The sequence below is a fragment of the Cryptococcus neoformans genome, chromosome 1 (genome assembly GCF_000149385.1).
Source record: "Cryptococcus neoformans var. neoformans B-3501A chromosome 1, whole genome shotgun sequence".
Taxonomy (NCBI): domain Eukaryota; kingdom Fungi; phylum Basidiomycota; class Tremellomycetes; order Tremellales; family Cryptococcaceae; genus Cryptococcus; species Cryptococcus deneoformans.
Window position 1 is genome coordinate 272,501 of NC_009177.1, and position 10,000 is coordinate 282,500.

General features: G+C 49.4%; 6 protein-coding genes across 6 annotated transcripts in view; 3 read left to right on the top strand and 3 right to left on the bottom strand.

Annotated features, from left to right (window-relative positions):
- Positions 1–234: 234 nt before the first annotated feature.
- Positions 235–624, top strand: CNBA0970 (hypothetical protein; the record flags this gene model as incomplete). Its single annotated transcript, XM_773001.1, has 1 exon — positions 235–624. The coding sequence occupies one exon, from the start codon at positions 235–237 to the stop codon at positions 622–624; it is 390 nt and encodes a 129-aa protein (XP_778094.1).
- Positions 625–862: 238 nt separating this feature from the next.
- Positions 863–3,114, bottom strand: CNBA0980 (hypothetical protein; the record flags this gene model as incomplete). Its single annotated transcript, XM_773002.1, has 7 exons — positions 863–1,075; positions 1,126–1,242; positions 1,291–1,414; positions 1,462–1,826; positions 1,880–1,949; positions 2,006–2,655; positions 2,707–3,114. The coding sequence occupies 7 exons, from the start codon at positions 3,112–3,114 to the stop codon at positions 863–865; spliced, it is 1,947 nt and encodes a 648-aa protein (XP_778095.1).
- Positions 3,115–3,312: 198 nt separating this feature from the next.
- On the top strand, positions 3,313–5,750 carry CNBA0990 (hypothetical protein; the record flags this gene model as incomplete). The annotated part of the gene is made up of 4 exons (XM_773003.1): positions 3,313–3,508; positions 3,558–3,861; positions 3,916–4,589; positions 4,639–5,750. The coding sequence occupies 4 exons, from the start codon at positions 3,313–3,315 to the stop codon at positions 5,748–5,750; spliced, it is 2,286 nt and encodes a 761-aa protein (XP_778096.1).
- Positions 5,751–5,801: 51 nt separating this feature from the next.
- CNBA1000 (hypothetical protein) lies at positions 5,802–7,704 on the bottom strand (the record flags this gene model as incomplete). The annotated part of the gene is made up of 2 exons (XM_773004.1): positions 5,802–7,357; positions 7,404–7,704. 2 exons carry the CDS (start codon positions 7,702–7,704, stop codon positions 5,802–5,804), a joined length of 1,857 nt encoding a protein of 618 aa, XP_778097.1.
- Positions 7,705–8,358: 654 nt separating this feature from the next.
- CNBA1010 (hypothetical protein) lies at positions 8,359–9,302 on the top strand (the record flags this gene model as incomplete). The annotated part of the gene is made up of 4 exons (XM_773005.1): positions 8,359–8,479; positions 8,533–8,717; positions 8,865–9,143; positions 9,207–9,302. 4 exons carry the CDS (start codon positions 8,359–8,361, stop codon positions 9,300–9,302), a joined length of 681 nt encoding a protein of 226 aa, XP_778098.1.
- Positions 9,303–9,626: 324 nt separating this feature from the next.
- The window catches only part of CNBA1020 (hypothetical protein), a gene marked incomplete at both ends in the record, with an annotated part of 1,385 nt that continues 1,011 nt past the window's right edge, over positions 9,627–10,000 (bottom strand). Inside the window, 2 exons of the mRNA XM_773006.1 lie at positions 9,627–9,909; positions 9,973–10,000. The exon at positions 9,973–10,000 is cut by the window's right edge and continues 142 nt beyond it. Coding sequence (XP_778099.1) covers positions 9,627–9,909; positions 9,973–10,000 — 311 coding nt within the window. The remainder of the gene's footprint in view (positions 9,910–9,972) is intronic.

Below are 10,000 nucleotides of genomic sequence, written 5' to 3' on the forward strand. Positions count from 1 at the left end.
AGCATAGTTAACAGTCTTGAAGCAAACGTAATTAAGAAAATACTTTAATTTCGATTTCTCCCCCTTTTCGGCACTCTTCGCTTTCCTCGACTTTTCTGGTTTCGAACAGACACAACAACATCCCTACAAATCCACATCGAAGCTCTGAAAACACGCATATCAGAGCAAAAGCACCAACTAAGCCTACCAAACAACCACATCTCGCGAAAAAAAGCGCACAAAAGCACCCACAAAATGCCCCGTCTCGCTCGTGTTCTTGCCGTACCTCTCCCACCCCGAGCACGCCTCGCTCCCCTCTCCCTTCCTCGTGCAACCCTCTCCGCACCCGCACCTGCACCCCAATCTTCCATCCTCTCTTCTCTACGCACGCCCACATCCACATTCGTCGCTTCTCGCCCTATGGCACTTTCATCACCACCCATTCCCACCCACATCCTTCCTTCTTTGCCGGCGTTCTCTCCACTCGGTGCGCTTCGACATGTTGCCATGGGCGCCTTCTACCAACCTTCCCAGAGAAAGAGGAAGAACAAGCACGGGTTCTTGAGTAGGCTTAAAGGGGGCAAAAATGGGAGGAAGACGTTGCTGAGGAGGTTGTTGAAGGGAAGGAAGTTTTTGAGCCATTAGGAGGTTGAAAGATGCTAGGGACTGTTGAAGGCTGTCTACATGTATGAGGACGTGGAGAGATCTTGGGGTTTACTGCTCATACAAAGCTATATATGATTCATAAAAAGGCATTTACAAACGTGGGTATAAATTCCCCTGATGACCTTGCGAAGTATCGTTACTGCTGCTTAGCACACATCAAAACTCATTTCACACTGATACAGCTCCCTCTAACTTCTCGTCTCCCATCGTAGACGCGTTAAATCCTCCCGCTTGTCACACTGGGCATAGGCAACCACGCATAACCAGATCTATACTGCGCCTTTGTGACCTCTTCGGGAGGCGGCCCGACCATTTTGCTTATCAAATATGGCAGTTTCCCGTTCGGAGATGCTTCTTGTAAAAGGCGGACGTATCTTGCCAGCTCAAGATGGACACAGGGGTAGTACGTCGTCGATGCCTTCCGGAAAGTCTGCCCATTTGTTATTTCATGCTGCCTTTACATCGATTGACAGAACTCACCACAAGGATTCTATCCATACCAGAGGCCATCAAGTCGTAGTGTAATTGCCTCGCCTTGTCCATATTCTCCTTTGCCTGGCGTGCGGCAAATGCATTCAGAAGCTTGAAATGGGTGGTCTACACTGCTTTTAGCAGACAGTTATTTAAACTGACTAACAAACTCACCACATAGTTCATTGCTTCAAATTCCACTCCCCCAGTGGCACCCCCAGGTGCAACAGGTTTCTCCACCAGCGATTCATCAACTTGCTCTAACGCCCACAGGGTATTTGAAGCATGACACATAATCCTGTTGCTGCAATTAGCCCCAACTCCAGCATCATAAATTAGACATACCAGAAGTAATCTCGACAGATATCGCTGAGCTCACCCACCCATGCCTTGAATACCCTAGGTCGATGAGCTTGCGTAACGAATTCATGTTGATCCTTTGTCGGATCAGGCAAATCGGGTACAAGCAGACTCCTAATAAATACCGTGACATCTCTCGGTGAAGGGTTGGCCTTCTCGTCGAACCTGATTGAGGTTGGTCTTTTGTTAGGGGTTTGAGGAAGGGGAGTGAAAAGCTCGAAAATGAAGAGCCAGAGTTCGACGATGAGCTGCCGGCTGGCGAGATCACCTGGTTTCTTTTCAGAGAAAAGAAGAACAGAAAGTGCAGGGAACGGGCGAGGATATAATTTGCGAAGGGCGGCTTTTCCAATCTGCCCCTTGTTAGAAAGAAGCTAACAGGTTGTGAAAAAAAAGTAAGGCTTACCTCGGAAGTTGAAAGGGCTTTTATGCATCTCAAAAGCTCATAAAGCATTTGATCATCATGTTGTTCCTCCCTGTTTGTCGTCAGCTTCAATATTACTTGATATCAACAATTCAAACAGATACTCACCTCCATTCAATGTCCAGTAAATCTTGCAGTTTGTCTATTATCAGACCATACCCACCCATCTCCACAAACGCCCCTACCCAATCTGTCGACTCTTGCCTGAGCAACATCCTCAATTTTTTACACCTCGCTACATCCATTCGTAAATCGGTACCTTTATAAGTTGAAAGCCAACTGATGAATGCCTCCGGTTGCTCCCCCACCGCAATTCCCAGTCCCTTGGCAAAATTTTTGTTACCAAGTGAAGGGGAAGGATTGTGGCCGAATAGACGGGAACTAGGCCTTGAGGAATGCGATGGTCTACCAAGATCAAGGCTCTGTCCCCTCATGCCGCCGGGCTGGAGAGGAGGTGACATGATCCCGCCCTCACCGGACCTCGGGCTAGCAACAATGACAAATCCTTCCCCGCCTACATTGACAGTCGTGCTATGATCACCTTTGAGCTCGCCAGAGCTTTTGGATTTCCTTAAAAGCGGTGTGGAGAGCTTCTTTTTCGCCTTGGGTGATTGAAGGGGCGATGTGGGCAGAGGTAAACCGAGAGAAGAGAGAATAGAAGGATTGGAAGTAAGTGTAGAAGAGAGAATAGAGGATTTAATAGCTGGTGAAACTGTAGAAAACTTCAGACGAACAGTCTCGGGCACTTGGAGCGAATCCTAACATAACTCGTCAATGATACTATTTTCCCACACAAATCAACAACCTACAAGAAGGTGGTCAAACTGCTCTTCTAACTTGTCCCCTTCTTGATTCTTCCAAGTCTCTCTCTTATGAGGCATAGTGGCACCGGTCTGTCTGGGAGGCGGCATGTTTGTACGGGAGGTTTCTCTCAAATGTGGCGGTTGTTGCTGCGGTGCACCGTGTTGAGAGCGGGATACGGAAGCCGGATAGGCACGCTGTGGCTGATGTACAGACTTGATATGGCTATAGATAGGCTTTCCTTGAGGAGGAGGCATAGACATGGCTGCACGTTGCTGCTGTTGGGCGTACGGCTGAGATCGTTGTGGAGTATGCTTTGGCGTTTCCTTCGGGCCACCCATGGGACCTGGCGGCTGTCTACCACCTGATGGCCTCCTGGGAGGGTTGTTAGCTGGCTGGCTGGCTACCTTGGACATGTCCTCTGGCGAGAAATCCCAGGTGTTTATGGGTATTGCTGTTGTTTGTTGAGCGAGTTGGACGAAAACAAAGCAGTCGCCCATGGAAATATTACATAATATTTCGATCTATTCACTCCCCCCTTTAGCTGTTCCATGTTCTCTTTCCGCCAGCCAAATCCATCCTTCGAATCTTCGTATCTATACAAAACCAAAGCCATGTCCGCTCTCAACCTTCCAAAGCCCGTTAATACCTACGCGGGTGAAGATGAGCTAAGGAATCCCAATGGTGTAGCGGGGGTGGCGAATGGCCAGGCAGTTCAGGAGAATGAGGATGCCGAGGAGGAATGGGTGCCACCCAAGGCGAGCGACAAGCTGAAGATTGGCATCATCTATCCTCCGAAGGAGATCAGAAGTGAGTGATTTAGTGTGTCCTGCCATGACTTAGTCCTGACAATGGGTAGACATCGTCGACAAGACCGCAATCCATATCTCCAAATCTCCCACTCCCCTTCTTCTTGAAGAAAAAATCCGTGAACATCAAAAGACAGATCCCAAATTTGCATTTTTGAATGATGCCGACCCATATCACCAATACTACAGGTATATGATTGTCAAGTCTCAAGAGGATGCGGAGGATGCTGCAAAGGGGATTGTTAAGCCTCAAGAAGAGAAGAAGATGGAAAAGAAGGATGAGGGACCCAAAGCAACCGAGCCGAAACCCTGGGAATTCAAGGTCGACCTTCCAGGCGTGACTGCTATGGACCTGTGCGTATATTTTATGTTTTATGCTATGATTGGCCGAAGCTAAATGTGTGCCAGCGATATCCTCCGACTTACAGCCCTCTTCCATGCCCGTCGCGGCCGCTCTTTCCTCTCTTCGCTTTCCGTCAAGGAAGGGCGTAACTACCAATTCGATTTCCTGCGCCCTACCCACTCTCTCTATGGCTACTACAACCGCATGGTGGAGTCTTATCAAAAGATCATGCAGCCACCACCTGGGCTCATTGACGGCGTCATCAAAGAAGCGAACGACCCTGACTGGAAGTGGCATATTCTTGACGAGGCAAGAAACAGGGCCGAGTGGGAGAAGACTAGAAGAAAGAGGGAGAACGAAAGAGCCAAAGAGGAAGAAGAAGAGGCCAAGGCTTTTGCTGCGATTGATTGGCAAGATTTTGTCACCGTCGAGACAATCGAGTTTACTCAGAACGACGAGCAACTTGAATTGCCTCCTCCAACATCTGTCGAGAAACTCAAATCCATGAGCATGGCCGAAAAACGAATGGCAGCCATGGTCATGGAAGAGACTGGTGCTGGCCCAACGGGCGAGACAGCTCCGCCCGCGGAAGAGATGGAAATGGAGGAGGACGAAGAAGAGGAAGAAGCCAGGTTACAGAGGATCAAAGCAGAGCAGGAGCAGGCCAGGGCCCGAGAAGTGCAAAGGGCAGCTATGGAGCAGAGAGGTATGAAGATAAAGAAGGATTATGTGCCAAGAGGTGAGTTTCTGCCAAGCTCATTGGGCCGTGTGTTTCTAACCCTGGGTAGGTATTCAACGTACAAACGCTGTCGCCACTGCCATTTGTCCCAATTGTGGTCAATCCATCCCTGAAAATGAGCTCACTGAACACATGCGTATCGAGCTTCTTGATCCCAAATGGAAAGAGCAAAAGAAACAGCTCGAACTCCGACGGGCCCAAGCTCAACAACTCCAACAGGGTGCCGATGTCGTCTCCTCCCTCAAAAACCTTGCTTCCGCCCGTACAGATATCTTTGGTGACGACGTGGATGAGGCTGAACGAAAGAGACGAGAGGAAGAAGAGAGGCAGAAGAGAAGGGAGAGGGAAAAGATTGTTTGGGATGGTCACACTGCTTCTGCGGCCAAGACGGCGGAAACATTCCAGTCCCAATTCAGCCTCGACGAACAGATCAAAAAATTGCACAACCGTGCTGGTCTCACTGACCAACCTTCCAATGCTCCCGGTCCCCAGATTGGCCCTGGCATAACCCAACAAGCCCACGTCCCTACCCCACTCGCTGCTGGTTTGTCCACCCCCGGAGGCGGTACAGCCTACGCTGGCGCTACCATCTCTGCCGCACCTACTGGACCTACTACCAAAGAGTACATCTCAACTCCGTATGACCCCTCCTTTGGCGGTACACCCCCTCCTCCTCCTGGATCTGCGCCCAGTATCCATCCTTCACGTTTGGCAGCCATGGGTGGGAACACTCCTTATCTTGGTTCCGCAACCCCGCCTATGGCTGGCCAAGTTCACCCGCGAGCGGAGGATGAAGGTGCCGGCGACCGACCGGTGTTCAAGCGCCCCAAGATTGAAAAACTTCCTTACGGTCAGCTTTACACTGAAATTGATTGGCAATCTCTCCACCCCGAACCCATCTCCATCGCTGTCCAGCTCCCTTCCATGCCTGAAAAGCCTGAATGGAAGTTGGATGGATCAATCATCACCGTACCTGATCTGCCTGTTAGCACATTGTTTTCCACGATCCGAGAGAGGATTAGAAGAATCCTTGATACGGATGTGCCGATTAGTAGAATGAGGTTGGATTATAATAATAAGCCAATGAGTAACTCTAGCACGTTGGCAAGTGTGAATTTGGATGAGGGAGATATGCTTAGCTTGGTTGTGAAGAAGAAGTAGAGTGTATTTTGTATGCAAAAGATGGGCTTATTACATCGATGATGAATGTGACTACCAGTTGATGCCTTCAAACTCCCCATCCTCACTGTTTCCTCCATTTTCCTGCTTCACCTCAACCTCTTTGTCTTTCTTTATCTTTTTCTCTTCCCTCTCGTCACTTATCTCTTCCTTTACTGTGCCCCATCCTTGGCCCCCAAGACTCGCCGCGACAGACATCGACCTCTCCCTCGTCCCTTCTCTCCATTCTATCCCAGCTTCCGACATGGGAGCCTCCGGTGCAGGCGTCGCCGTCAATCCCCTCACACTCTCCACTCCCGGCGTACTCATCTCCGTCCCATCCCTTCCCTCTCTCTTTCTCTTCGGCGCCGGTCCCTTCTTCCGTTTCGGTGTATTCTCCCCGCTAGCCGTGGCAGAGTTTGCTTTCTGATTCCGAGGCTTCACCTTGCTCAGCATCTTCTTCTCAGCTTCTAAAATCTGGCGTAACCGCTCCGCGTCTTCGACCTCATCTTTTTCGTCTAGTAACCGTTCTTCTTCCTTAAACTCGGCGTATCGCTCGCACATCGGCCGGGCTCCTTCGGGTAAAGGATGAGCAAAGTCGGGACCGAAATTGCAAGTCGCTTTGGCGCGACCAAAACATGAGACCATGGGGTAATATCCCAATGTACCGTCATCATGAAGAACCTCGTCTCCTGGATGATGTTTTTTCCCATGCCCACCCACCGGCGGATACAGTGACGGCAGCGGCGTGAAGTCATAGAGATCCGTGAATGCCTCGCCAAACGACTCGCCGTTGATGAAGAAGGATATGCTGGAAGATGAAAGCTTTTCGAGTTTGCGAGCAACTGGTTCATGTGCCTTCTCAGGTTGTTTCTTGCCCTTTTTCGTGTTTTTAGTGGTAGCGCCCATTTGTTTTTTGGGCATATCCCCACCGTTGATCTCTTGCGCTTGGGATTCTACTTTAGCTGCAGCAGCGAGTTTACCGTCCCGATCTATGAGGGCGTCCATTTCCTTGCTAGGTGTGTATTCTGCACTCTCAAAATACGCCTGGCTCTTGTAGTTGAACGCACGGCGTTGTCGCTTGATACGCGCAGGATCGGAAACCGGCTTGTCCTCCAATGATGGGCGACGAGGAAGGCTGATGAGGCATCCTACTATATCCCCGGTTCTGAAACCTTTATTGGCGTATGGTTTGGGCCGAGATATATGTACTTTCTCGCCTCCCACGTCACGAATAGCGTAAGAATAAGCATCACACCCCACCGGCGTATCGAGATTCGCTTCTCGCCTTCCCCAACCTAGTCTGACGTGCGGGTTTCCACCTTCCCCGCCCGCTCCACGCCGGGCGCCTTGCTCACCGTCTCCACGATCTATGTGGACCTCATAGTACCATGTACCTTCGCGAACAGATACATTGGTCCGACATGAACGGAACCCGCGATCATTGTAGATTGTCAGTAGTGAGGGTGATATGCGAAGGTATGAAGAACGATCAAGGAGGGAGAGATGGACCGGTGGGATCGGCGGAGGATAAGGAATTGTTCGATAGAAGGGAAAAACAGGATGGGGAGAGGGAGTGGGCGAGAGGGCGCAAGGATGATATCGGAAGTCTAAGCCGCAATTAGCAGCTGACCCTCTGGAAAGGAAGGCGCTTACTTTTCACATTAGGAATATCAGTCCAGGAAAAACACTCTTCACCAATACCTAATCCATCACCTGTACCAGGCATTATAGTACCCATTCTAGCATACTGCCGTCTTTCCACGTCTTCTCTAATGACCTTCTTCGTATGGTTTTCCGTAGTGGACGGACCTGGCCCGGCAAGACCTTCACCAGGGAAATTTTGATTTGGAAGCGGCAAAGAAGCCGTGGCATTGTCGAGTACTGTTCCGACAGTCCCCAGCGCAGGGGTTTCGGAGCGCGACAGAGGAGGAGATAGCCTGTTTTCTAACGACATACTGGAGGCTGTATGCGTCCCAAGCAGGGCGGACCAGGAAGCCGTACCGAAGAAATACGCCCACTAGATAGGAGAAAGGAGGCTGGAAAGCTCCCCGGTGGGATTAATACAAGCTGTCCTCAGGATCAATATCCAGCGTTGTGTGGATTAAGAAATGCAGGTGTGTTATTTTTGTTGTCCTGTTGAAAACATTGCAGAACGCGAAGACAAAACAAATAAACGCGACGAGGCCTCTGCCAATGAGATACTACCGTGGGAATAGCGAGATTGGGGGTCCTTTAGTTATCCTCCAATAATCAGTTGCCGTTAAATGCCGAATGCTTATCTCACATATGGAATACCGTGGAGCTGAGTAGTAAGAATAGAAACAGATGACATTGCTATTGCCCCGTACCAGCGGACATAAGGGAGTGCATCGATGATGTGCAGCGCATGCGGCCGGAGAACCAGGACTCTGGATGGTGTTTCCTTGAAATATGCATATGCAAACAATGGTCGTCCGAATTGCGTGAACAGTCGTCGTCCATTAAATGAGGTCATACATCTAGACTTCAAGAAAATGGAAGTACTTTGTAGTACATCTATAGCGTTGGCCAGGATATATAAAAAGGTATTTGAGGGAACGACTGCTACTTTAACCAGATATAGCCCATAATGTCTACTATTCGACAGTTGCTCGATTCTCAGTCTCGTGCACTTATGGCAGCTGGTGCCGTGGTGGTAGCTGCAGCGGCGCTATGGATTACCAGTGACTACAGGGACTGGATTACCTTTGGTGTGTCGTATGCTTAATACACCGTGGAATACTTTACTGAACAAGATACCCAGGCACTGGAGGTACCCCCTCAAACCCAAAGGGTTACCTCAAGATGAGAAAATTCTGGTTCAAGAGACTTTTCATCAACAACGATGATCTTACAGACGGTTCATCCTTGCCTGATGAAGGGCCCTCTTATCTTCCAGGATATGTAACCCCTAGGAGAGGTGGTCGACCTGAAAGGATGCCCAGGCAAGTCCTCTCGTATGATTAATGGTGACGAGACTATTTACTTATAGGGATGCAGGACTCTTCCCCACAGACAAAAACCGGAAGCTATCGATGCCAAATCCAAAAAGGCAAGTCTTCACACCCCTCTCTGCCTCCCTAACCTCGCGCATAGGTTCTCCATCATCTCGGGTCGAAGCTGCAGTCCGAGCATCCTGACATCCTAAACCTCGCACCTTCCAAGACCGAAGGCGGCACCGGCGACGCCATCTACGCCAAAGAAGACCTCCCCACACTCAACCCCAAGGCTAAGCAAGTTGCCTATGAGATCGCCCACGTGCACCCCGCGGACAATTCTTTGCATGTTCATTTGTCTCCTCGTGATGCAAAGATGTTGATCGAAAAGTCTTGGGCTGAACGATTTCCGGTACACGAGCTGGGTCCTCCCCAGTGGGTGAGTCGGTCATTCTTCTTCGATCCCGGCAGTACCTGCAGTAATGCTGAATGAGTTTGATAGGTCATGGTGTACGCTCCTCGTAATAAAGAGGAGGTTGATCTTGTGGAAAAAATTATGAAGGCCGCTGTTGGTTGGGTGACTGGAGTGACTATTTAGATATATTAGATGTGCGATGTTTGAAGTGTAATATTCAGCTGTTTAGGAATCAAGTCGCACGCTTAGAGATGACTGAGGACGATGATGATAACGGCAAAAGGTCGATATAGAGTGGAGAAAAGACGATTTATAACTGTATCCTCTATCTACATTACACAATTGGAAGGTAAACTGGACCCGAGCGGTACATTTCAGACTGTTGGCAATCTATAAACACAATTCATGTAACCAACTGACTATTTGTGTAAGCTTTTTTTCTAGTTTACGATCTACAATAAAACCCCTTCTATAACCCCTATGAAATCCACCGTTATTATTATTATTTTACTCCGGTCCATCGATGATACACTTGATCACGCCCTTCCCATTCTTGTCTTTTCCAACCTTTGTGGTCTCAAACGCCTCTTTGGCATTTTCAAACTTGAACCTCTGAGTGACCAACGGCTTCAAGTCGATCAATCCCCTTTCAACAAGTGAAATGGCCAAAGGGTAGTCGCCGGAACCGTATCTGAAGGAACCGACAACGTGGAGTTGCTTGGAGATGATGTGGAAGAGGGGAACGGGGACGGTCATCTTGGCGCCCATACCAACTTGGACGTAAGTGCCGCTAGTTGTGTGAATGTCCTGGTCAGTTCGGTGATAAATGGGTATGCATTTTGACAAAACGTACGCAGGTTTCAACACGGCCAAACCGATTT